We start from the raw sequence: 25,953 nt of genomic DNA, 5'->3' as shown, positions 1-25,953 counted from the left end.
CATGAGGACAAAGTTGCTATTGCAAGTATTGGTTTGGTTTTGTTTTTATTAAATGAGAACCTAGATTCTGAAGCAAAATTATGTGGCAAGTGAAAAAATGGGGAATTATAAGCACGTACACACGTGCTTGATCACATCATACACAGGGCCCTGCTTATAAGAGAGATCATTTGAGAAGATATGTTATAATAGACCAAAATATCACCCATTCTCAGTGTAAAGGAGAAACATGCCATAGATCAAAATATACGACAGCTAGCCAAGCATTCAAAAAATTGAAGTGAAATTCAAACTGAAATACTTACTGTCTTGCAGATGATTGCTGAGCTAAAGAGAAGTCACTAGTTAGGTTTTCCTAATGAATAAGCTATACAATAAATATATTATAGTACTTATGCCATGGACTCACTCTGTTATGACCTTTTGCTCTTCTTCCAAAAGTATATTCCAAGGCTAATGTTGGTTTTGGAACTTCATCCCTATCCAATGAAGATACAGTATATATTATCTATACACATTCTTTCAAGATCTTCTGCAATTATTTCATATACAATAATTTTTACCATTACCTCAACTCAATTTACTAACCAAACAGTAGAGAATTTAACTTGGGAAAACAGCAACATAAAGTAAATAACTTAAGACAGACAGCAGGTGTGACAGTTCCTTAATGGATACAAAGGGACACAGAGGACCAAATTTTCAAAACTGTGCGCACACATACTGTGACTGAGCACTCAAACTACCAGTGACAGAAATCTGGCTCCAAATGCCAAAATGTTTTACTAACACATTACAGATAGTTGGATATCATTAACCTTTCACAAATCATCCATCTGTTCACTAGCCAGAAAATTTAGCCTACTCGCCATCAATATTTTTACACAATAATTTTCTTTTACTGGCACATAATATTCTCTGTAAAACAACTACAAAAATATTATCGATGATATTAGTCCCAGAGATGCAAAATACTTTTGAAAATTTAACACATACCTGTCAAGACACCTCAGTATAATAGTAGTCTTTCCCTGGATATTAAAAACAATGAGGAACACTATTGTAATGTCATTAAAGCATAAAAATTATATAATTGTATATACTGTGATGCTTTATTATTGGAATGATTAAAAGAACGTATCTGAAAACTGTAAACTTATGCAGTCATTTGTAGTCTGATTATTAGAAAGTTAAGTGCCTACTTTCTATCAGAATGTAGCTACACTGCTATTATTGTAATTATAATAAATTGCTGGATATGATAAATATAGTAATAGCAACAGGATACCTAAAATCAGACAATACATTAGTGATCAGTCTGACCAACTGTGTTAAACTATTTAACTGTTGTTAATTGTTAATAACAGGTTAATTTAATGATTGATTGGTTTCTAGTGAATTTGTATAAATCATAATTGAGATGGAAGTAAAAAAGAATGCATGAAATAACATACAGTAGAATTTCATGTCTCGGCACTATTAGGATTCAGATTCCAAGGTAGGACAGTCTAATTTAAAAAAAGGTCCCAACACTTGTAAAGTTTCTTCCCTATTTGTAATTACATATCAGAAGTTTAGAAACCAATTTTTTTTATAAATCTTCAAAATACATTTATCTATTCTTAATGCTTATACAAGATTACATGTTGCACAATGCCACTCTTCTTTGCAGTAATAACAAAACACACATATACTTCAATTTACTTACAAAGATAAAAAGGCAAGTACTGCCTTATTTACATTTCCAATACAATTATTAAGAAGAAAGTGGGGAAAAAGAGAAGTTATTGAGTAAGTATAAGAGACAGTGGATCAAAGTATGAACCCCAGTATCCAGTCTGAGGCCCTGATCCCCCCAAATACTTATTTACATGCTTAAATTTATGTCCCATTGGAGTCATTGGGACTACAACATGAATAAAGTTAAGCATGGACACAAGTTTTAGCAGGATCTCAGGACCTATATAGATTCATTGATTCCAAGGCCAAGAAGGGGCAATTGTGAAAATTTAGCCCGATCTCCTATGTAACACAGGCCATGGAACTTACTCAAAATAATTCCCAGAGGATATCTTTTAGAAAAACATCCGGTCTTGATTTAAAAAGAGTTGGTGATGGAGAATTCACTACAACCCTTGATAAATTAATCCAAATTTTAATTACTCTCTGTTAAAAATGTATGCCTTATTTCCAGACTGAATTTGTCTAGCTTCAACTTCTGGATCATATTATTCCTTTCTCTGCTAGGTTGAGGAGCCCATTATTAAATATTTGTTCCCAATATAAATACTTAGACTGTGATCAAGTCACCCCTGGGCCTTCTCTTTGTTAAACTAAATAGATTGAGCTCCTTGAGCCTATTACTGTAAGGCATGTTTTCTAGTCCTTTAAATCATTCATTCTCTTGCCTCTTTTCTGAATCCTCCACAATTTATTAATATCCTTCTTGAATTGTGGACACCAGAACTCAACACAGTATTACAGCAGTGATCACACCAGTGCCAAGGACAGAGGGGTAAAACAGTCTCTCTATTTTTACTCAAGATTCTTCGCATGGGCCCGACACCAAACGTATTTGTGGGCCACCATGAGGGCAATGGGGCATGGTGCACGAAAGTAGTCCCTGGAGTGAGGGGTCAGTGGAGGCAAAAAGGCATGGTGTGGACAGTCCTGCTCTGTTCCACTCAGCCCAGCACGAGGGCACTATTAAAATGACAGCCGCCAGGCACACACTGGCCCATCTGGCCCTGCTCTGCCAGTATACCCCTTCACCTTGGGTGTGGGCCTGCACTGCACACCACCCCGTGCCCTGCCCAGCACCACCCCCGACTCCTTATGGCCAATGCCCCCTACCCAGAGACCCCCCATAGACCCCTATTCCCAGCACCCCTCTGCCCAGAGATCCCTCTCTCAGCCCCCATCCACAACTGCACAGTGCCCTGCACACCATCACCTCCCCCCAGTGCTCCCGCACCCATAGCCCCATCACAACTACCCAGCCCGTCCCGCAGCCCACAGTCCCTCCCACTGCCCAGCACCCAACACACACACAGATTTCCTCCACCCCCAGTCCTTCCATAGACCCCCCTATGCCCAATACCCCAAAACACACAAACCTCCCCACCCCTCCGCTGCCCAGCAACCCCCACCCCTCACTGCTCAGCACCCCCCACATACCCTGCCCCTTGGCACTACTAAGGTGACTGTGTCCGCCAGCCTGAGCTCAGGACAGAGATTGCTCTGGTCCCTCAGGAGCGGTGCAATCAGGCAGGCGGGAGCGGGACCTGTCCGGGCCAGACTCCCTCAGGACCTACTTGTCTGGCAGGGCTCAGACGAGCCCTCCACACTGCTCCTCTCCTGATGCTAAGTTAGTTTAACAGATCTATTTTCCATAAACCCATGTTGATTGACATTAATTATATTACCCTCCTTTAACTATTAATTGAGACCTATATCAGTCATTCCATTATCTTGCCCAGGGTCAATCTCAGACTGGCAGGCCTATAATTATCTGGGTCATCCTATTTACCCTTCAAAATATTGGCACATTAGCTTTCTTCCAGTCTTCTGAAAAGTCTTATTGAAAATCAGCATTAATGGTTCAGTGACCTCCTCTGCCAACTCTTTTAAAACTCTTGGGTGCAAGTTATTCAGACCAGCTGACTTAAAAATGTTTAACTTTAGTAGCGGCTGTTTACCATACTCCTGAGACACTGATGGAATGGAAAGACTTATCACTTGTGACTACATAATCTGTCTTTTCCAAAATACAGAACAGCAATATTTAACACTTCTGCCCTTTTTCTATTATTATCAATAATTCTACTATTTCCATCTAGTAATGGACAAATATCATTGTTAGGATTCTTTTTGTTCCTAATATATTTTTAAAACTCCTTATTGTCCTTAAGTCTGCCAGCCATAGATTTCTCCTTGCATCCCTTTGCTTCCCTTATCAATTTTCCTCAATTCCTAGCTTCTGATTTATATTCATTACTATCAACTGCTCCTTTCTTCTATTTGTCTTATATTTTTATAGCTACCTTCTCTTTTCCGCTAAACCAGATTGGTTTTTTAATCAATGTGGCCTTCTTCCTTGATTGTGGTTTTTTTGGGCATCTACGAAAGTGTTCTTAAACAATTCCCAATTATTATTCACATTTTTCTGATTAAGTTCTCCTGGCTGATTTGGCTCATGATTGTTTTCAGCTTTGTGAAATTGGCCCCTTTAAAGTTCCAAGTATATATTATTGGTCTGGACTTTATTGCAGATTATAAATGTGATCAAGTCATGATCACTTGTATCTAAGTTACCATTGATTTTTAGTTCTGTGATTAGTTCCTCTTAATATGAAGAACAACATAGAATTCCCTCATGTTGGATGCAACACTTTTTGAGCTATAATACTGATTACTAATACTCCTAAATTAGAATTTTATTAATTAACATTGTGTGTTCAATTAAACCTTTGCATGGATGTATTACATGACCACATGTCAGGAGCTAAAAAGTTCTGCCTGCTGGTTTTTGGGTTTGTTTTCTTTTTTTAATGAAACTACACTTGCTGTGTTCATTCCCTGATGAGTAAGAATGGTTGTAGTCTGGCCTATTTCTAGCACAAAAGTGAGATTCTGACAGAACAAAAAGGCATACAATAGTATGAAACATTTGTAATTGTTCTGCACATAAACGCCAACCTTCTGCACAGATTCATGATGGGAAAAATGTCTTGTTTCTGCAACGGTTATTGGAGTGCATATACTCTTCAGATGTTTTCAGGGGTATACAATCTTGTCAAGGAAAGCACAGCAATCACATACAATAAAGCATTCAGCGTTACCCCGTTTTTGTTCCCCATGAAGAATAGTGACTTTTCCCAAAATTCCACTCCATCTCCATGGCCTTCAGGATGTTCTTTTTTCTCCACTTCCGCTTTTGCAATGTCCCACAGGTTATCACTGGGAGAAGAAAACAAAATGAGAGCGTCCGCACAGAAAAATACCCTCTTCCCGAACCTATGCCGCATGTCCCGCTGAGGTTTGACGGTTTTTAAGACTACGTTTCCCGAGCGGAGCGAGCCTCCCGCCTCTGGGCGGGCAGGACTAACGGGCGGTCGGCAGGGGAGGTTGGCGCTGACGCCCCAGCCCCTCAGAGCGCGGCCTGGCGGGGAGGCGGCGGAGGGAGTGGACGCGGCTCCGGGGAGGCACCGGCCGAGTGGATGGAGCACCGAGGCTCCGAGCCCCCCCCACCCGGCACCGGGCGCCTGTTACCTTGGTTTGGGCATCTTGCTCAGAGGCCGCGGGCGGGGGCCCTGAAGCCTCCCTGACCTCGGAGTCGGGCCCAGCGCCTGGTCACCATGGGAACCACGCCGCTTCTGGCGCCGCAGGGCGAGAGAGCATCATGGGAGTTGTAGTTCCATGTGCGGAGGGCCCGTCCCTCTCGGCTCCCTGGGGCGCTCGTAACCCGGGGACACAGGCACCCTCCCCCCCCTTGCCCTGCCTGAGTCCCCATTCACCGCCTCTCTGCACCCCAGAGAGCTACTGTCGTTCCCACCCAGTCTCTTGCCAGGGGGTTGGGCAGGGAGTCCCTTCCTCAGGCTGCTGCCAGGGTCTGGTCAGGGCTGGTGGACACTTAAAATTTAGGTCAACCTAGCTACATTGCTCAGGGCTGCGAAAAACATCTCGGTCACACCCTGTGCAACATAATTAGGTCAGACTAATGCCCGCTGTAGACACAAGTAGGTGGACAGGAGACTTCTTCTATTGCCCTAGTTACTATCTCTTGAGGGGATGGTTTTGCTGTAGCACTGGCAAAGCCCCTTCTGTTGCTGTAGCATTTACACTACAAGGCAGTAAGTGCAGCTGTAGAATTTGTAGTGTATTCATACTCTGGGACACTCCCCTCATCTACCACACACCCATTGTTTCCCTGTCCCCCTGTCTCTTCATTTGTGTTTCCTCCTAAGAGCCAGGACTGCCCCAAACAACATTCTTGGAAACAAGGGTGAACATGTCAATGGGTGTCATTTTAGCTCCCAGAACAGCTGAGAGGCAGCAGAAGGCAAGAGCTAGTGTGGAGAAGACAGGCATCCAGGATTTACATTAAAACAGGGATAGTTACTGTCAACGAAGGCCATTGTTCACTCCTGCTTTTGTCTTATAACCTTTATCTGAATTTTTTACCAAATAAAGTTAGGGTTTTTAAATTTTACTTTTTCTATTTTTCTTAATACACAAATTCACTGATTAGAAATGAGCTGCACCTGTTCCTCAACCCCAACGCTTGTGCAACTCACTGAATAGTGCTCCTCAATTACTAGTGCAGTAGTAGTAGTTCTGGTCACCCGAGAAATATCTTGCTACTGTAAATAACCTCATTACCAACATGGTCAAACTCTACCTCTGTCTTTTGTTTTCATTAAAGATAGCAGCCGTACCTATAACTTTACTTTCAGGCAGGGGTGTGCAGAAGGGGAAAACAGGCAGGCACAGGCCCCTCCAATAAACGTCAGGGGCACAAAATTCCGACCCTGGGGCCGTGGTGGCAGGGGGGGTGGAGAGTGAACTCCTCCCAGCTCCAGGAAGGGGTTGGAGAGTGAGCTCCTCCTGGCTCCAGGGGGCAGGGTGGAAAGCAAGCTCCTGCCAGGGCAGGGGGAAGGAAGAGTGAGCTCCTGCAGGGGCTGGGTCAGGGAGGCAGAGAACAGAACATGCACCTCCAAAAGGGCTCAATGTTAAATTTCCGCGCATGCCCCTGCTTATAGGGAAAATTTGACCAACATCTCTAATATGTATAAATTTGAAATGGCCCACAGAAAATGTTTGCTATCCAATATTAGAAGAATCTCATATCTGAATAAGTAGCTGCTATGATATTTTCTAAGCTCAGTTTCACTCAGTTCACAAAATTCAGCAATTACTGTTGGTGGTGATAGTAATAACCCGCCTGCTTCTATAGCTTGAGACGTAGTTCAACATTATGTACCATTCAACAATTTAATTTTTTTAACCATTTATTTCTGTGAAGTTAGATCCTGTAAAAGGTTCTGAATTGGACAACCCTGAAGGCTGGAATTCTCTTTATCCAGAAAACAGGTTCTTCACAGGAAACATTAAGAATGAAACATCCTCCCAGCAAGAGCAATGGTGTTTTTTCTTACCTAAATTAGTCAAACCACTAAACTCATGTCATACAGAGCATTGAATAGTCATCAAATGACAGGCATTTTTGATCGCTAATAACCTGAACTGTCTTTGAACTGACAACTTGGAGGTGAAAGGCTCCCTGATTAGGCTGATGGAAAAAAATAGGCCAAGAATTCCAAAACTAGTGGTGATGAATGTCCAACTTCAGATGCTTTATATAGGAACTTGATTTTTAGAAGGGAACACCCTGCATTTTCTGAAAATCAGTCTCATTTAAGCTGTTTTAAGTTAGGCACCCAAAAATAGAAGCAGCCAAAATCATGAATCACTTTTAAAAATTATGGTTATAATCCATGTTTCAGAATAACAGAGTAGTTAAATTGAAGAAAAGGGCAGGAATGAGTAAGCAAATGTATAAATATAGGCTTGGCAGAATTCAATTTTTATCTTTTTATAATTTTGTCGGATAGGATCAGTATTTATTTTTAAGCCTTTTTAAAAAAATGTATTGATTTTAAATTTTCACAGTTGTGGGAAGTTATGGGGGATCAGACAATGAGGGGGTCAGATAGTAATTATTTAATGACAGTAAATATTTGGATTCAGATAGTTAAAGCTTTATAATAATTAAAACATAAATTTTCAACATCATGTGTCAAAATATACAAAGTAAATATCCTTTATTTAAAAATCAAACTCTCAGTTCTGAAGCAGCATTTTTCTTATTTTGCCTATCTGTAAATTACAATTATTATCGATGAAAATATTTTTGTTGGTTTTGTGTATTCAGTTAAATCAACTTTTACTGACATTTATCGATAAAAATCTAATCCTTCCAAGCCTATATAAATACCAGTACCACAGTTTTTAGTTTAATGTTACCTAAGCCTTACAGGCATTTTTCCTGATACTTAAAACTCCTGGTTCACAAGATAATATCCTAATACTGGAATGAGTGAAACAAGCAGTTTTTAGATAAAACAACATGAGATCTGTGGCACTTTAAAGACTAACAAATTTAATATTTGCAGAAGTCTTTAAAGTGCCACAGATCTCTTGTTGTTTTTGCTGTATGCAGACTAACACGGCTACCCCTCTGGAACTATTTTACATGGAAGGCAGTGAGTTTTTAGATAGAATTATTTTTTATTGCAAAGGAATAAAACATGATTTGAAAGACAGAACACAAAAAATGTTATAACTATAATTTTTCATACAATATTGTTCTCTAGAAACAGATATATACAGTACTTCACTTTTTAACAGCAACCAAAAACCAAAACAAAACTCTCCTAGCAGTTGCATAGAATTAGCACCGCTTCAGGGAATAATTGATTTTCTTAAACATGATTAGAGCTGTGATTTATGTGGTTATGTAAAACATAAACATTGTTTTCCTTATATCAAAACTATATTTAGTTTAATTTTACTAAATTTATCTGACATTGTGTAAAATATTGTAGGCTTAGCAAAAGGCTTCAATAGGTTAAATTTCTTTGTTTAATATCCACTAAATTGTTAGAACTCATGTGACTTCACATTTAAAAAAAATTAAAACCCAGTATAAAACAAATGTCACTCTTACATTTTGTTTGCCTTCATTTTGCTGGGTTTGCATAAGAATCTGACAGATCTCTTTGGTAGCTCCCTTATTTTTAGAAGGCTTTAAAATGTAAGTAAAATACTTTATACAAAAAGAGAGTGCTAACTATTCTTAAGAATAAATACAAATACTCTACACATAAATTAAATGCGCTAGTTTGTGGTGAGAGCTACAGATTACATTACAGTGTATTGGAAAATTACACATACAATTATTGTTTTTCCCATAGGTTCAGCAAGAGATACTAGAGATTTTTAGATGGCCATGGTATTCCTCTCTTCTTTTTAAATTGCTATTTTTGTATTAAATAAACTAGTTTCCAACACAAAAAGCTTCACAAGGAGCTGCAATGAGGTCATCGTTAAACGGTGTTATTTAACCAATACTAAGGGCATGTCTACACTGCCGTGGTGGCAGATATCGATGCAGAGGCATCAGTTGAGCGGGTCTACGTAGACTTCTATGTAGACCCAGTCAGTCAATGGGAGAGTGCTCTCCTGTCGACTGAATTAGTCCACATCCCCAAAAGGCGAAGGCAACATTGACAGGAAAGTGTCTTCTGTCAACGTATGTCGTGAAGATACCGTGCTGAGTAGACATAAGTACGTCAACGCGAGATACGCTAGTTACATTATATAACTAGTGTATCTCAAGTCAACCCAACGCGGCAGTACAGAGCAGGCATAAGTGTTCAGTAGTGTTTAGACTCAGGACTGGTTAGAGACCACTGCCAATGATTGTGCTTGCATCATGTAAAGCTACTCCAGTGAAATTGCTCTGTCATCTGGTAAATATGTGGGGTGCCTATTGAAGTCAATGGGAATTTTGCCATTGACTTCAATGGGGCCAGTTATTTACACCTGGTGTAAGAAAACACCAGGATGTAAAATGGTCCAATCTGAAAGATTCCAATAAAAATTGACAATACCTTCTTCCCCTAAGAATGTCTCAAGATTTTGAAGTGTCTGTACAGTCAAATCAATATTGCTAGAGGATCATGTTACAAGAAGAAAGTTCACCTTCACCCTGCATAAAAACAATATAATCATGTTTGTGTGGATGGAATCAACCTGCATTATAGCTATATTACTAAAATATATTACTGCCTGTATGTCTGTAATATGCTGAGCCAAACAATGATATAACACTGTTGGCACAATTATTCCCCAAAACAGCATATCTGGCTGTGCAGATGACCCTTATGATATTTGGCCAATATTGATCTACAATCAGTGCTCAAGTGGGGAACTATTGTGGAACTGCAGCACAAGTCTGAACTGGGAAGCAGGATGTAGAGGTACGATGAACAAGAGGAAGCACTGAATAACAGGTCTGAGCAGTCCCATGAAACTCATTTCCTTGTTTTATTTTCTTAAATCTTCATTGCATCCACAACTTTTCCTTCAAGTGGAAACGGTAAGAAATGGATTCGTCAAGTCTTCTCCAGAACTCATTTCTTTTGAACTGCAAAACCTTTTAGAAAAGAGGGAGCCTATACAGAAAGGATGGGCTTCACCTAAACCAAAATGGAACCAGATTGCTGGCACATAAAATTAAAAATGTCATAGAGCAGTTTTTAAACTAAGGGATCAGAGAAAGCTGACAGGTGCGGAGAGGCATGTGGTTCGGACAGAGACATCCCTTAGAAGAGGATCTATAATAGAGATTCTCTATATCTTAGTAAGAAGGAGAGGCAAGAATGGAAGATGATAAAATATGGGTTAGGATCTGATAAGAAACAGTCAAATGAAAAAGAGTCCCATTCATTTACATCACATAATGGCAGACAGCTAAAAAGTGACTTTTTTAAGTGCTTATATACAAATGCTAGAAGTCTAAATACTAAGATGCGTGAACTTGAGTGCCTTGTATTAAATGAGGCTATTGATATAATAGGCATCACAGAAACTTGGTGGAATGAGTATAATCAATGGGAGTAATACCCGGGTGCAAAATATACTGGAAGGACAAAATAGGTTGTACTGGTGGGGGAGTGGCACTATATGTGAAAGAAAGAGTAGAGTAAAATGAAGTAAAAATCTTAAATGAACCAAATTGTACCATAGAATCTCTATGGATAGTAATTCCATGTTTGAATAACAACATAGCTGTAGGGATATACTACTGATCACCTGACTAGAATGGTGATAATGACTGTGAAATGCTCAGGGAGATTACAGAGGCTATAAAAATAAAAAACTCAATAATAATGAGGGATTTCAACTATCCCTATATTGACTGGGTACATGTAACCTCAGGACGAGATGCAGAGATAAAGTTTCTGGACATCTTATATGACTGCTTCTTGGAGTAGCTAGTCCTGGAACCTACAAGAAGAGAAGCAATTCTTGATTTAATCCTAAATGGAGCACTGGATCTGGTCCAAGAGGTGAATATAGCTGAACTGCTTGGTAATAGTGACCATAACATAACAAAATTTAACAGCAGGGGGTTGGACTTGATGACCTCCTGAGGTCCCTTCCAACTCTAATATTCTATGATTCTATCTTTGGGTGGGGGGAACAACAAAGCAGCCCACCACAGTAGCATTTAATTTCAGAAAGGAGTTCTAGGCAAAAATGAGGAAGTTAGTTAAACAGAAATTAAAAGGTACAGTGCCAAAAGCGAAATCCCTGCAAGCTGCATGCAAACTTTTTGAAGACACTGTAATAGAGGCTCAATTTAAATGCATACCCCAAATTAAAAAACAAAGTAAGAGGACTAAAAATGTGCCACCGTGGCTAAACAACAAAGGTAAAGAAGCAGTTAGAGGCAAAAAGACATCCTTTAAAAAGTGGAAGTTAAATCCTATGGAGGAAAATAGCAAGGAGCATATACTCTGGAAAGAGAAGTGTAAAAATATTAGGAAGACCAAAAAAGAATTTGAAGAACAGCTAGCCAATGACTCAAAAAGTAACAGCAAAACATTTTTAAGTACAGCAAAAGCAGGAAGCCTGCTAAACAACCAGTGGGGCCACTAGATGGTCGAGATGGTAAAGGAGCATTCAAGGAAGATAAGGCTATTGTGGAGAAACTAAATTAATTCTCTGCACTGGTCTTCATAGTTGAGGTAGTGAGGGAGATTCCCAAACTGGAGCCATTCTTTTTAGGTGACAAGTCTGAGGAACTTTCCCAGATTGAGGTGTCATTAGAGGAGGTTTTGGAACAAATTGATAAACAGTAACAAGTCACCAGGACCAGATGGTACTCATTTAGAGTTCTGAAAGAAACTCAAATGTGAAACTGCTACTACTAACTGTGGTATGTAAACTATCATTTAAATCAGCTTCTGTACCAGATGTTTGGAGGATAGTGTGGATAGGATCATGTGTCACCAATTTTTTAAAAAGGCTCCAGAGATGATCCTGGCAATTATAGGCTGGTAAACCTTACTTCAGTACCAGGTTAATTCATTGAAACTATAGTAAAGAACAGAATTATTAGACACATAAATGAACATAAATTGTTGGGGAAGAGTCAACATGCCTTTTGTAAAGGGAAATTATGCCTCACCAATCTACTAAAATTCTTTGAGGGGTCAACAAGCATGTGGACAAGGGTGATCCAGTGGATATAGTGTACTTAGATTTTCAGAAAGCCTTTGACAAGGTCCCTCACCAAAGGCAAAGTAAGTGGTCATGGGATAAGAGGGAAGGTCCTCTCCTGGATCAGTAACTGGTTAAAAGTTAGGAAACAAAGGGTAGGAATAAATGGTCAGTTTTCAGAATGGAGAGCGGTAAGTAGTAGTGCTCCCCAGGGGTCTGTACTGGAACCAGTACTGTTCACCATATTCATAAATGATCTGGAAAAAGGGGTAAACAATGAGGTGGCTAAATTTGCAGATGATACAAAACTACTCAAGTCAGTTAAGTCCAAAGCACACTGTGAAGTGTTACAAAGGGATCTTACAAAACTGGGTGAATGGGCAACAAAATGGCAGATGAAATTCAATGCTGATAAATGCAAAGTAATGCACATCGGAAAACATAATCCCAACTATACATATAAAATGATGGGGTCTAAATTAGCTCTTATCACTCAAGAAAGAGATCTTGGAGTCATTGTGGATAGTTTTCTGAAAACATCCACTCAATGTGCAGCAGCAGTCAAAAAAGCTAACAGAATATTAGGAATCATTAGAAAAGGGGGGAAGATAATAAGAGAGAAAATATCATATTGCCTCTTTATAAATCCATGCTACGCCGACATCTTGAATACTGCATGCAGATCTGGTTGCCCCATCTCAAAAAAGATATATTGGAATTGGAAAAAGTACAGAAAAAGGCAACTAAAATGATTAGGGAATGAAAAAGCTTCCATATGAGGAGAGATTAATAAAACTGGGACTTTTCAGCCTGAAAAAGAGATGATTATGGAGAGATATGGTAGACGTCTATAAAATCATGACTGGTATGGAGAAACTAAATAAGGAAGTGTTATTTACTTCTTCTCATAACACAAGAACTAGGGGTCACCAAATGAAATGAATAGCCAGGTTTAAAATGAACAAAAGGAAGCATTTCTTCACACAACACACAGTCGACCTGTGGAACTCCTTGCCATGTTGTGAAGACCAAGACTATAACGGGATTCAAAAAAGAACTAGATAAATTCATGGAGGATAGGTCCATCAATAGCTATTACCGAGATTGGTAGGGATTGCTGTTTGCCAAAAGCTGGGAATGGGTGACGGGATGGATTTCTTGATGTTTACTTGTTCTCTTCATTCCCTCTGAAACACCTTGCATTGGCCACTCTTGGAAGAAGGATACTGGGCTAGATGGACCATTGATCTGACCCAGTATGGCCATTTTTATGTTCTTAAATAAATCACCTCCCATAGTTCTGGAGACTATACTTAAAGCTCAGGTTATTCTTCGCCTGCTGGAACTCTAGCAGTAATTAACTCATTATCCCTAGAACCAAGCAGAGATTGCTTACTGATGTCAGTGCACAAAAACAGCTGTTTTGGCATGACAAACTGAAGAAGCTTAAACAAAAATAGTCATATTCATTTCACTTCCGTTCTAAAATAAATTTTCAAACTCAATGATTGGTAAGGAAAATAAAAATACTTAACAATTCTATACAGCTTTCTATTTTCAAGTTCCATATAAGCAATTAATCCTCACAATATCCTTGTGAAGTAGGTATATGTTTATATTATTCCCACTTTACAGATGGAGAAGGAGACTGGGGGACACCTCATTAACCTGCAAGGCAAAGACAGGACTGGTGTAGCCCAAAGGAGAGTGCTCGAATGGCTGAGAGGCTGGTTGTATCAGGTAGCTAACACCTCAGGCAAGACTCCCTTTAGCTAGAGGTGCGGGTAGCAAGATGACTCACAGTCCTGGTATCCTGAGAACCATCACATCCTGAAGTTTGGCTGGAGGGCTGAACTCACCTAACCAAGCACAGGGAAACTGTGGTAGCAACTGCCCTTGCACAATGATAGATAGGTAAATTATTGCTTGCAGGGGAGTCAAATATTAAACAATATAAATGTTGTGTTCTTTCAAAAGACAGAAAAAGAAATATTATAATACTGTTCTTCAGATGTACTAAGACATACTGACTAAGAATCTGCATGAAGGTTCAAAATGCTGTGTAAGGACAGAAAGTGGAGAGACTGACTGATTTGATATTGTCACTGTAGTGCGATAGGGATGCATTTTACCAACTCTCCTCTTCTGCACTGTGATGGATTATGTGGTGTGAAAAGCAACATCAAGGGAAGATACAGGAATTATATGGAGTAGAGGAAAACTTCAATTTCTCAACTTTGCAGATGACACTGTTCCATTGCACACAGACAATGAAAAAGATCACTATCAATGTTAACCATGAGGCCACCAAAGTAGGATTAAGAATAAGCCAAAAGAAAATGGAAATCATCAAAAGATGAGTCAGCAACAATAGTGCATACATGATCAACAGTGAAGAATACAGCCATGTTAGCAAGTTTGCGTATCTTGGAAGCACAATTAGTTCCAATGGCTGACTCCATAAGGAGGTGGAAACAAGAACTGGGAAAGCAAGTGGAGCCTTTTTGAGACTGGCAAATATCTAGAAAAAATAAGGAGATTGACACAAGAACCAAGATAAAGTTATACAATGCTGTTATGATATCCATATTGTTCTATGCTTCTGAAATTTGGCAAATGCTAGGAACCCACAACAGGAAACATAATGTATTCCAGCAGAGATGCATGTGAGGAATACTTGGTATTCAATGGTGGGATAAAGTAATCATTGCTGATGTGCTACAAAGGATTGGCCAGCAGTCTGTAGAAAGAATGATTCAAGACATAAAACTGAAGTGGTTTATACGTGTGGAGCACTGTTTTGTGGTTAGAATAGAGCTCTGGATTTCTTTAATCAGTTCCATCTTTCTTCAAAATGAAAATTTTCCCTTCTTGCATAATATCACTAACAAGATGAGAGGAATTCTTTGACATTCATTACTAAGGCTCTGGTCCTAAAAACACTTATGGATGTGTGTAGCTCATTGAGGTCAATGGGACAATAGTTCCACTTGCATTCCCAGTTCACATCCATATAATTAAGCATGTGTTTCCTTGCAGGATTGGGTTCTAGGGATCCTGCACTTTTTTCTTAGTGTCAGTGGGAGCTTTGTCTATGTAACAACTCAGCTAGTTATTCTCAGTTTGTGTTTCCAGGTCAGAACTTTAACTTTCAGCACCATTAACAAAATAGTGTAGAAGTCATGGAGACCTGTGGATTTAGCAGGATTCTGAAGACTTTCAGATGAATTAGATGTCTTGTTGAGTGCTTTGTAGCACGCTATGAATTCAGCGCTCTCTCTCTCTCTCTCTCTCTCCAGTTTTTAATAATAGAAGGATGTGTAATGTATTCTCTTCTGCAAATTATTTCCTTTATAATCTGGTTTTAATCCTTTAGGAATATACCCTCTGCCTTGAGTAAGGGGCAAGCAGCATGAGATGCACTCCATACTTTCTTTTAAGCGATACCATAAATGGAGATTATTAATCTTCAGATGTTACAAATTCAGCATTATAACATTATTCCAGGTTCAAGAATAAGCCATGAGGGATAAAACTCATGTTAAAGTGACAAATGTCCCTGATAACCAGTATTAGTAGCAGTAGAAATTAAGAATTATCTACAGGATCAATGGTTTATGTTTGAATTGAACGTCTTAATGTTTTTCTAGTGGGCAAGAGACTCTCATACTAACATTACGGTGTGAAATGCATGGATAAAATATGAAAAATGCTAAAACAATGACAAGTGGAACACTTTCTTGTATTAGGTTTATATTTACAAAATATTATGCTATGCTACTATATATACAGTATACACATCACATATTTTATGACGCCTGTCTCCAAGTTTACACGTACTTATTAATGTAAGTGCTTTTTATATTGCGTTTGTGGTTTGAATTCTAACTTACTCATTTCTGGATTATATAATTTAAAGAGAAAAAACTAGGGAGCCAAATTGATTTTTTTTTTAAATCCACTATGATATTTTTAAATTATCCACTATATTATCTACAGTATACGTCCAATTTAGAAAACCAAAAAGAATTGTGTAGAAACTACCAGCTCACTGCTGCAGATCAGACAAGTAAACTGCCATATAAGAGAAGACGTTTATAATAAATTATAGATACACGATCAGTGATGTGCTGCCAATACTTAAAAAATGGGCTTTCACCAAAATGTCCCCTTTGGTCTGTGTCTCCAGGTGCTTGTATTGAAGACAAGAAGTTATGAGGGAGTGGGAAGCAGATCTATCTGTTTTCCCACTTAAACAAAAATGCTTTCTCATAACCAAGGTTAAGCAACTTGCATAATCTGAAAAATAGAGATGGAAAGGTGAAGATATCGTCCTCTCTGCAAAAATGTCTTCAAAATTCCTTACATTTATTGAAATAACTTCAAATGCCAACTCCCCATCCACAAAAGAATCCTCGTCAGAAGTATTTTTTGAAGTCCTGTGTCCAGAAATGGGGTGAATTTCATCTGATAAGGTAATCACCCCACCTGCAATTTGTTTGCAAAGTTTTAGCACATCACTAAAATGAATGGAAACCAGTCCACCTTTCTTGGCTTGTGTTATGGACTAGCATATGTTTGTTGTATATCTGGCACATCCAAAGATGTTCAGTCAATGTAGGAACCATACCATAAGTGTACATTTTCACAGGTATCCGATCCTTTCATAACAAAGTAGGACCTTTGGTTGGTCTGCTGTTCGAAAGAAGTGGCTGACTCCCCATTTCCTTGGTTTTCTTTCCTGTTTGAGGTAAAAGTTGTACTGGAGCAGAGAGATGATGAGCAGCCCCCTTTTGCTGATGGAAGTGGTTAATATAACTGGCAATCAGTAGAGTGATCTCAAGAATCTGTAATAAGAAAAACAATATAATTTGTATCTGGAAAAATATAATTTGTGTTTTGACCCTGAAGAAATAACTCATGTTTTAGTGAGAGACAGATATGTACTTTTATAAAAATTCTTATTTTATCAAAGAAATTATAGATGGGAAAAATACCTTTCAGGTTTAAGATTATCTTGCCTATCTTTCTGCCAATGCAGGATTACTCCCTAGGGTAAGTACATGGAGTGTTTTGTCCTGCATGGTTTTAAATGATTCAAGCAGCTTGGTTCCCACCACTTCTTTGAGAGAGAGTTCTACAGACCAATAGATGTCTCTCTTAGAGAATAATTTTACTACATGCAGCCCAGCTTTTCCTATGCAGTGTTGTTTCCTGCACAAGCATTAAACAAGCAGTCTAGATAGGCTGACATTCAGGTGGCTGTGGGGTTTTCCTTAAAGAGTTGGAAGGCTGTACACCATGCTTTCTCCATGGAACCGCCAATAAACACCTCTTTAAGAGGATGATTTGATAGAAACTCACTGAGTTTCTTGAGCCATTTGACACACATCTATGCGTATTGCTATGACGAGGCACAATTTTGAACCAAAAGTTATATGCAGGAAACTATGATCTACTTGTAGGTTGTTATGGCTGATAGCAACTAGAGTTTCAATCCTTAGTCATAGCAGAAATTCTGCTTTTATTTGTTTTGTTCAGGCTAGGAGCAAATGTTACCAGTAAGAGAGAGTCTAGACTAATATCAGCAAAAGACTTCCTTAGTCCTAGAATTTTGGAGACATGCATAACTTTTTGGAAGGCCATCATACAATACAGATGCTACTTTAAAGGGGATTCAAACATTTTTTTAAATTGCGGCTATACTGATTTTTAGGCACTGCATATACTTCCTTTTATCTCCCTACTTGTCCTTGTCTGTTAAATCTGGAACTCTGTAGGAAGGGTCATTAAAACAATAAAAACAAGAACACTGTATGAACTGCTATTATGTTTTTAATTGCTTTCCCCTTTAAACTAATTATGCAAAAGCTAATAACCAGAGGATGTTTTGAACAGCAGGTGTTGCATCTTGTGTATATACACATGGTACAAAGAGGCAACAGAGACTGGAAATGATTTCAGCTAGTGTACCAACCTTTGGTTTTGCCATAGCAAAAAGGAGTTTTTCATTTGGCTTGTCTTTTGACTGAGTATTGTTAACTACCAGCATAAAGTCATCTTGGTAACCTCCAAAGGTCATCAGACTTTTGTGTACATATGTAACTATTAATCGCTTTAAAGAAAGAAGAAAGGAAAAAAAGTTTCATGTATACAGAAAAATACAGAAAAAAGAGACTATGGTGAATACGTCTTTGAACTTAATTACTCATCTTATTTCAAAACACTGTTTTTAGCCCCTTTTGTAGAATTTTTAATCTAATTGCAAATTATGTGCCTGATTTCCTCAAGCTTTCATTGTGAGGGATTCTCATTGCAGTATGACACTTTTGTTTTTATGAGTGGCCCTGTTTCTAATTAAAGTAATATATATTTAGTTTAATTATTACAATTTTTGAGTTTGGACTCAGGCACACAATTTACATTACAAATAAAAGGCCCAATCTAACTCTGAATGGGAAGTCAGTGTTAAGAGTCCCATTGGGAGTTGGATCATGCTTTAAAAAAGTTGAATATGAGGGCCCATACTTTCAAAAAGGATTTCAATCCAGTCTTTGTGTGTACAAGTGATATAATTTACATTGAAAAGCCATTTGTGCTCAGAAATGGGGATAAAATCTATTGTTTGTTCACAGTATAACAGTGCACAAAATTTTCTGCATGGAAAGAAGCAGCACACTTTGAATTTTTGGCCTGCATCATTCGACACACAACACTGGATATGGAGCCTTTGAATCATTGCAATTTATTATGCTGATTCACAGCTAATATTGCATCAATTGATATTGACTATCGTAGTGTTTCAATACAGATATGCACATTTTAAATGATCATGAAAAAATATCTGTACAGTAATTATTTTAATCGGTTAATTATTTTAATTATTTAAATCAGTGGCAATACATCAAGAATGAATTTGGCCCATATATTTGCTATTAAATCAAAACTAAGACAGTTTTTTTCCTTTTACCAGAGAGCTGTATTCTAGAATACTTATGCCATCTTCATGTACAACAAGCCATACGAAGGAACTCTCAAATGTGGATGTTGTTAGAGGCTACAAAGAGAGAAACAGCATTCCATTACATGTTATAAATGGGGTTAGCTTTAAATAGTAGCTTAATTAAAAGACTCAAACATTTTAAAGTTTGTCAAATATCACACCAAAATATAAGAGAGCAGAAGCACTGCAAAGAAGATATGGTATATATTTTAGGATTGTCTGAAAGGAAAAAAAAGGAACATGAAACCACAGCTCTATTTACCAGACCTGTATTGTGGTTTGTGTGTCCAAAGGATGAAGCATGACAAGAACATTATTGATTTTTAGGGCTTGTATTGCTGTAGAACTTAGGGTCAACTTCTTTATTATTTATGTCTCAATCAATACTCAGTGTCTTCTTTAGTTATGAAGTTGTGGGATGTTTAACAGTGATCTAAAAGTCAGCAAGGGAGAATCTGCATAACATATACCCTGTTCATTTAACCATTATTAATGCTGTAATGGGCAAAAACTCAACTCCCATTTAAGTCTTTAATATGAGTTGAATCAGACCCAAAAATATTCATTAAACAGGCTGCTTCAAAGCAAGGTGGAAGACAGTGAAAAACAAGGTTACTTACCAGTAACGGCTGTTCTTCAAGATGTGTTGCTCATGTCCATTCCACTATAGGTGTGTGCATGCCTCCGTGCACGGTTACTGGAACTTTCTTCCCCTTAGCAGATCCCGTAGGGCCGGCTCCGGCACCCCCTGGAGCCCCGCGCACATGCCACAGTATATGAGGTATATGAGGCCCTACGCCCTCTCAGTCCCTTCTTTCCGCCAACTTCAGTGGCGGGGACGGGGGGTGGGTTGTGGAATGGACATGAGCAACACACCTCAAAGAACAGCAGTTACTGGTAATAACCTTGTTTTCTTCTTTGAGTGATTGCTCATGTCCATTCCACTATAGATGACTAACAAGCAGTACCTTGGAAGTGGGCCGGAGTTAGTGGTGAGCTGCCTGCAGTACAGCTCTGCTGAAGCCCGTGTCTTCCCGCACCCGTTGGACAGAGGTGTGGTGGGATGTGAAGATATGTACCACCAGCCTGGCAGCTGCTCTGCAGATGCACTGCCCTGGCACTTCCGCTAGGGAGGCTGTAGATGGAGCTTGAGCTCTGTTGAGTGAGCTATGGTAGACCTGGAAGCGGCACCTTCACCTGCTCATAGCTGAACTCAATGCAGGAAGTTATTCACAAGGAAAATGCGCTGGGTGGAGACGGGTGAACCTTTCATCCTGTCGGCTGCTGTGACAAAGAGCTGCATTGCTCTCTGGAACAGCTTCATACACCTGATGTAGAAGTCAGGGCCCCTCTCACGTTTAGTGAGTGCCACCTTCTCTTCTCCTCCAAACCGTGTGGTTCAGGGAAAACACAGGGAGAATATATGTTGGTCACAATGAAACTGGGAAACCACTTTAGGCCAGAAGGCCCAGTGTAGCCTCAACTGAACCTTATCTTTATAGAATACAGTAAAGGGGGGAACGGGGAGCTCTGACATCAGAGCCCTGATCCTGGAGACCTTCCTTGCTGAGGTAAATACCCTCAGGAAGGCCACCTTCCTGGAAGACAGGATTAGAGGGCATGACGCCACAGGTTCCAAGGGGGGGTCCCGTGGGCCGTGAAAGGACCAGATTGAGATCCCAGGGAGGCACCAGGTCACGGACCTACGGGTAGAGCCTCCTGCCCTCCTCGGAACCTAACTGACATCAGATGGGAGAACTGCAATCCCCCTTCCAGCGACTTATGGAAGGCTGATATAGCTGCTAGGTGGGCCTTCAGGGAGGCTGCAGCCAGTCCCTGGAGCTTTAACTGTGGCAAGTATTTCCCGGATCAACTGAACTGGTGAGAGGATGGGTGGAATACCCCGCGACTCCTCCCAGCAGGCAACAGCCACTTCCACTTAACCCGGTACACAACCTGTGTGGAGGGCTTCCTGCTACCCAGCAGGACTCACTGGTCTTGCTCTGAGTGGCTTGCTTGTCATCTCTCGGCCACCAATCCACCACTCAGAGGTGTTGAGGGTCCAGGTCTGGGCACCGCAGGTGACCGTGATCCTGGAATCTGGGATCGCACTGTCTTGGAGGCTCCCAAGGCGGACAATTGAGAAATCCAGCAGTATGTTGAACCCGTGCTGGCATGGCCAGGACGGAGCAATCGAGATGGCATCTCTTTAACCCCTCCTTATCTTTAGCAGGACTGTATACACGAGGGGAAAGGTGGGAAAATTAATATGAAGCTCTCTGACTGCTACAGATGGACGGCGTTGGCGATCGCCCCCGCCCCTTGATCACGGAGAGAGCAGCACTGTGGACACCTCGTGCTCCAGTCCAATACAGACAGATTCCCCTAGGGGAAACCCCCCATCTAGACGGTCATAGACGCCCCTTGTTGGCGCAGCAACCCATCGTGGTGAGGAAGAGCGACCCCTTGACGCGGTCTGCCTCGTCGTTCATCACCCCCCGGAGGTGATCATCGCCAGGTGCTAAGGACTGATAGCTTCCCTTCATAAGGCTGACGAATGGGCTTCCCCCGCCTGTCGATGTAGTCCATGGTTGCTGTACTGTCTGTCAGCACCCGTACCGCCCTGCCCTCGATAAGCGGAGGAACATTCTGCAAGCCCTGTGAGCGTTTCACGGATCTTTACGTTGGTGTGCCAATGCCTCTCCTCCCTTGGCCTGACACCTTGTGAGCCGAGGTCAGCGCTGATACAACACTTCACCCTCTGCCCGAGGCATCCGATATCAGGGTAACTGAAGGAGCCAGCTCCACGATCTGAATGCCCCTTCACACGTCCCGAGGAGTCATTCACCAGTCTAGGGAGGCTAGGGCTTGCTACTGTTCTTTTTTTGGGGGGAGTGGGGGGGGAGAGGTGGGAGGAAAGGGGACTGTAGCTTCTCGGTGCAGTAGTTACTTGCTCGGGCTGTACACCGAGGCTAGCCGTGACTGAAACAGCCTAAGAGTCAGGCTCGCTTGCTTCACTACATAGGTGCAGGCCACCCTGTGTCCTACCAGCTGTTGGCAACGTTTGGCTGGAAAGAAGGAACTGAGGGGGCGTAGGGCTGGCAGCACTTCATATACCAAGGCATGTGTGCGGGGCTCCAGGCAGCGTCGGAAGCAGCTCTATGGGATCTGCTAAGGGGAAAAAAGTTCTGGTAGCCGTGCACGGAGGCGTGCACACACCTATAGTGGAATGGACATGAGCAAGCACTCGAAGAAGAAGAATTCTGTGTGGACTGATATGAGAATGCAGGGAAGAAGTGGGCTAGAAGTTACTAGGATCTACTTAATATTAGGATTATTAAAATTCATTAGTGTATTACTTAAACCAAGTGGTAACACATTAATATAGATTAAGTCAACAGAAACATTTGAAACCCACTTTCAACTTAATTTGTTCTCCTTCTGCATATTACATTCAAACTTAAACCATCTCTCTCAAGTTCCTTACTTTTGCTGCAAACATTTTTGCACCAAAGAATGACCACTTTCTGGCTACTGTGAGATAAATGCGCACACAGTCTGCAGCACTGTGCCCCCGGAGAGCCATCCATCTCGTTGATAGTCGCTGACGAAGCTGTCTATTGAAATGAAACATATAGTGAGAACATGCTTTTGGATTTTGTTGTTAAAAAAGATTACTCATAAGTGGTAAAATCTCACGGGAACGTTTTGATTTTGTTAAAATGAGTATTCATTTATGTGCTATAGTCTGTCATATCTAGCATATATGCTGTATAGAAAACCCCAAAACAGTCATTAATATCATTTGCATACAGCAAGCCTTAGGTACCTTCTTGTTTCTGGAACACACTGATTAAATTTAAATAAAGCATCTAGTATACGCCCCACCGCCCCCTTTAAATAACAAATACTAGCAGCACAGGTTGGAAAAGTACAGCTCAGCTTCTGACATACATTTACATGTGTGACAGTAGAATTAAAAGAACATCTGTGTGATGAGGTGTAGAAGCTCCACACTGGGGAACCAAGGATTAACGAGCAACTCTGGGCCCAGAAGGCCACACCCAGCTGCACCTGCTGGGCATGCTCACAATGGAGGCAGAACTCAAAAAGGTACAGCCCAGAGCAGACAGAGGAAGAGAGCAGTTCTTTGCTGTTAGCTCCTGCACAGAGGCCACTGGAGCTCCACACTGCCTGAACCAGACACCACTACTGAACCGCCAAAGGCCCTGTGAAGACTGGGGACGATGGGTTGAGACTGGAGGAGAAGAGCTTCTGCGTCACGGGCAGGGAGAACCCTGCCCTCCCTTGTGAGTAAATATGTTGACCTTGTGGTGACTTTAGAGGGCAGAAGTAGAAAGTGACCCAGGGAGCAGGCTTGGTAGTGTTCACCACCAGGCTGCATACCCAACCTGCTGGTCGCAGGGCTCTGGGTTGGAACCCGGTGGAGTAGGGAGGGCCTGGCTTCCCTTACAGCTGGTCCTGCAGACTCTCGCTGCTGGGCAACACAGCTGCAAAATCTTGCCGCTGGGCGACACAGCTGCAGGCTCTAGACACTGAGTTATGCTATCAGGTTAAAATGCGGAACCCCCTGATAAGTAGCAACATGAAATATAGAAAAATTTTACCAAAAAATTAAAGTATTTTCAGATACTATATCCTGCTCTTAAGCACCCCAGCTATATTTTTGTTTTACAATACCATTTTCCTGTTTTTTCAAATCTTTCTTTTCCTGTAGCTGTTTGCCATGAACCATGGGAAAACAGTTACTATAACATTTATAGAAATTAGAAGAATACATGATTTTTGTTCAAAATATCTTAAATTATGAAATGCCCAATGTTTGATTAAAACAGATATATAAGTAAAGATTGCAAGATATGTAAGTACTTCTTTCTTATTCAAATATTGAATTGAGTTGAGTTCAATGAGTCTGCCAGTTTATCTAACATCTACTCTTGGACCAGGCTATGGCATTGACTCAACTTCAGTAGTATTTAATAGTCCTGTTAATTTCAATGGGATTATTTTCAGAGTAAGGCAATACTCAAGGTGAGTAAGGGTGTGAGAATCTGGTCCTATGTGAATAAAGGTTATAAAATCCTAAGTAACGTGTGTATTCTGAAAGATGAGAGCATTTTGCTAAAATACATGATTAATAATTCTGCTGTATATTTGGCTAACAAAGATGCAGAGAAAATGGGTTCTCTCTAACCAATTCAGTAAGAAGAATTTCAGGTTCATATATATATATATAGACAAATTTCCCATAATTGTATGTAATATCTAAATCTTCCAATGTAACTGAAAAAGCCTTACTTTGTTCCTAAACATAAACATACAGAACCCAAAAAGTAAAACTGCTCACAGCTTGTATATCATAATACTTTTCCTGTCTCACCTTAACTGTTCTTCTGAACAGCCATGCCTATACCTCTTTGGGTAAAATCTCTCAACAACTTGTTTCAATGTTTGATTGGACTTGGAGTGAGAAGTAACTTGCCCTGCTGGAGTTGAGAAAGGTCTTTCAAAGTCCCCAATCTCCACCTAGTGGAAAGGCCAGGAAAGAGAAGATCTTTGTTTATGCAGAGTGATTTTAGCACTTAAATACCTTTAATGCATTGTCCTGTTGATTAGCATCTAAAACTTGAAATGTTTTGTCCATTAAATTATATTTTCACAGATGTAAAAATAATCAGTGTAAATTATATTTCACTTCCAGTTACATTATATTCACCACACAAAAACTAGTTAGCACAAATCAAGTTTAAATTACAAAAGTACAAAATATGTCATATAGAGTTCTCTTGCATTTCACAGTATTTCATATAGAGGGACAAATCCTCAGCTGATGTAAACTGACAAGTTCCAATGACGCCAAACCATAAAGTAACTCTCTCAGACTTTCTTTATATGATGATCTCTGTGTTTTTCTTCTTTATGAAAATAAACCTTATTCAGAACTATATCTACTGAGACATCTCTAGGCTGTATTATTATGGTATGTTGTAGTGAGTGGGTATGGTCTCCCTCTGAAACTGACGGGGGGGGGGGACGACGGACGGACGACGGACGGACGACAGGTTGAGCCTGGTGGGGCGGAGCCAGAGATTGCCTGTCTGCCTGCCCGGAAGTTAGGGGGCGGAACAGGAAGCATAAAAGGAAGGCCCAGGAGCACAGTCCGTGGCAAGCTCCCTGAGCGGAAGGATGTCTCTCCCCTGCCCTCCAGAGCTGCCTGCAGCCTGGTACCTGGGCATATGATCCGGGACCTGGGACCAGGCGCCGGCGAGTGAGCGACTGGTGGCCTGGGGCCCACAGGTTCCCCCAGAGCCGAGCACCCCATAGGACCTCGGGATCCAGAAGGGCCAGCACCTGGAGGAGCTGCTAGATGTGGACGACGGGGAGAGGGCCCTAACGGGGCTGGACTTGGAGGAGTTGCCCGATGCTGAGTTCACCGATGAGCTGCCCAACCTACCGCCCGCCTGACAATATCGAGGGGCTCTGCAATCTACCCCTGGGTGACTACCCCGACAAGGCTGACTGGGCCAGAACACACCAGGTATCAGAGCGAAAGGGGGCAGGAAGTAGCCCGGGGGGGGAAACACAGTCCAGAGACTATGGAATCGGGAAGCGAGTCAGCATGTTGCGGTTGGGACCCC

The 25,953-nt window shown here is 40.7% G+C and overlaps 2 protein-coding genes across 3 annotated transcripts in view; both read right to left on the bottom strand.

Annotated features, from left to right (window-relative positions):
- The window catches only part of DYNC2LI1 (dynein cytoplasmic 2 light intermediate chain 1), a 56,928-nt gene extending 51,575 nt beyond the window's left edge, over positions 1–5,353 (bottom strand). Inside the window, exons 1-4 of one of the 2 annotated variants that reach the window (XM_067565065.1) lie at positions 5,272–5,353; positions 4,842–4,959; positions 997–1,031; positions 410–479 (exon numbers count right to left, since the gene is read on the bottom strand). In XM_067565065.1, coding sequence (XP_067421166.1) covers positions 410–479; positions 997–1,031; positions 4,842–4,959; positions 5,272–5,285 — 237 coding nt within the window. In that variant the 5' untranslated portion in view covers positions 5,286–5,353. Of the gene's footprint in view, positions 1–409; positions 480–996; positions 1,032–4,841 lie in introns of both variants that reach the window. The other variant, XM_067565064.1, reaches the window with a different exon arrangement.
- Positions 5,354–16,100: 10,747 nt separating this feature from the next.
- PLEKHH2 (pleckstrin homology, MyTH4 and FERM domain containing H2) overlaps positions 16,101–25,953 on the bottom strand; it is an 88,721-nt gene continuing 78,868 nt past the window's right edge. Inside the window, exons 26-30 of the mRNA XM_067565422.1 lie at positions 24,696–24,841; positions 22,782–22,911; positions 19,262–19,348; positions 18,269–18,406; positions 16,101–17,138 (exon numbers count right to left, since the gene is read on the bottom strand). Of these exons, the coding sequence (XP_067421523.1) occupies positions 16,956–17,138; positions 18,269–18,406; positions 19,262–19,348; positions 22,782–22,911; positions 24,696–24,841 (684 nt within the window). The 3' untranslated portion in view covers positions 16,101–16,955. The remainder of the gene's footprint in view (positions 17,139–18,268; positions 18,407–19,261; positions 19,349–22,781; positions 22,912–24,695; positions 24,842–25,953) is intronic.

Source organism: Emydura macquarii, unplaced genomic scaffold (genome assembly GCF_026122565.2).
Source record: "Emydura macquarii macquarii isolate MOO-44397 ecotype Brisbane River unplaced genomic scaffold, CSIRO-AGI_Emac_v2 contig_2676, whole genome shotgun sequence".
Classification (NCBI taxonomy): domain Eukaryota; kingdom Metazoa; phylum Chordata; order Testudines; family Chelidae; genus Emydura; species Emydura macquarii.
This window is presented reverse-complemented; position numbering and strand designations above follow the sequence as displayed.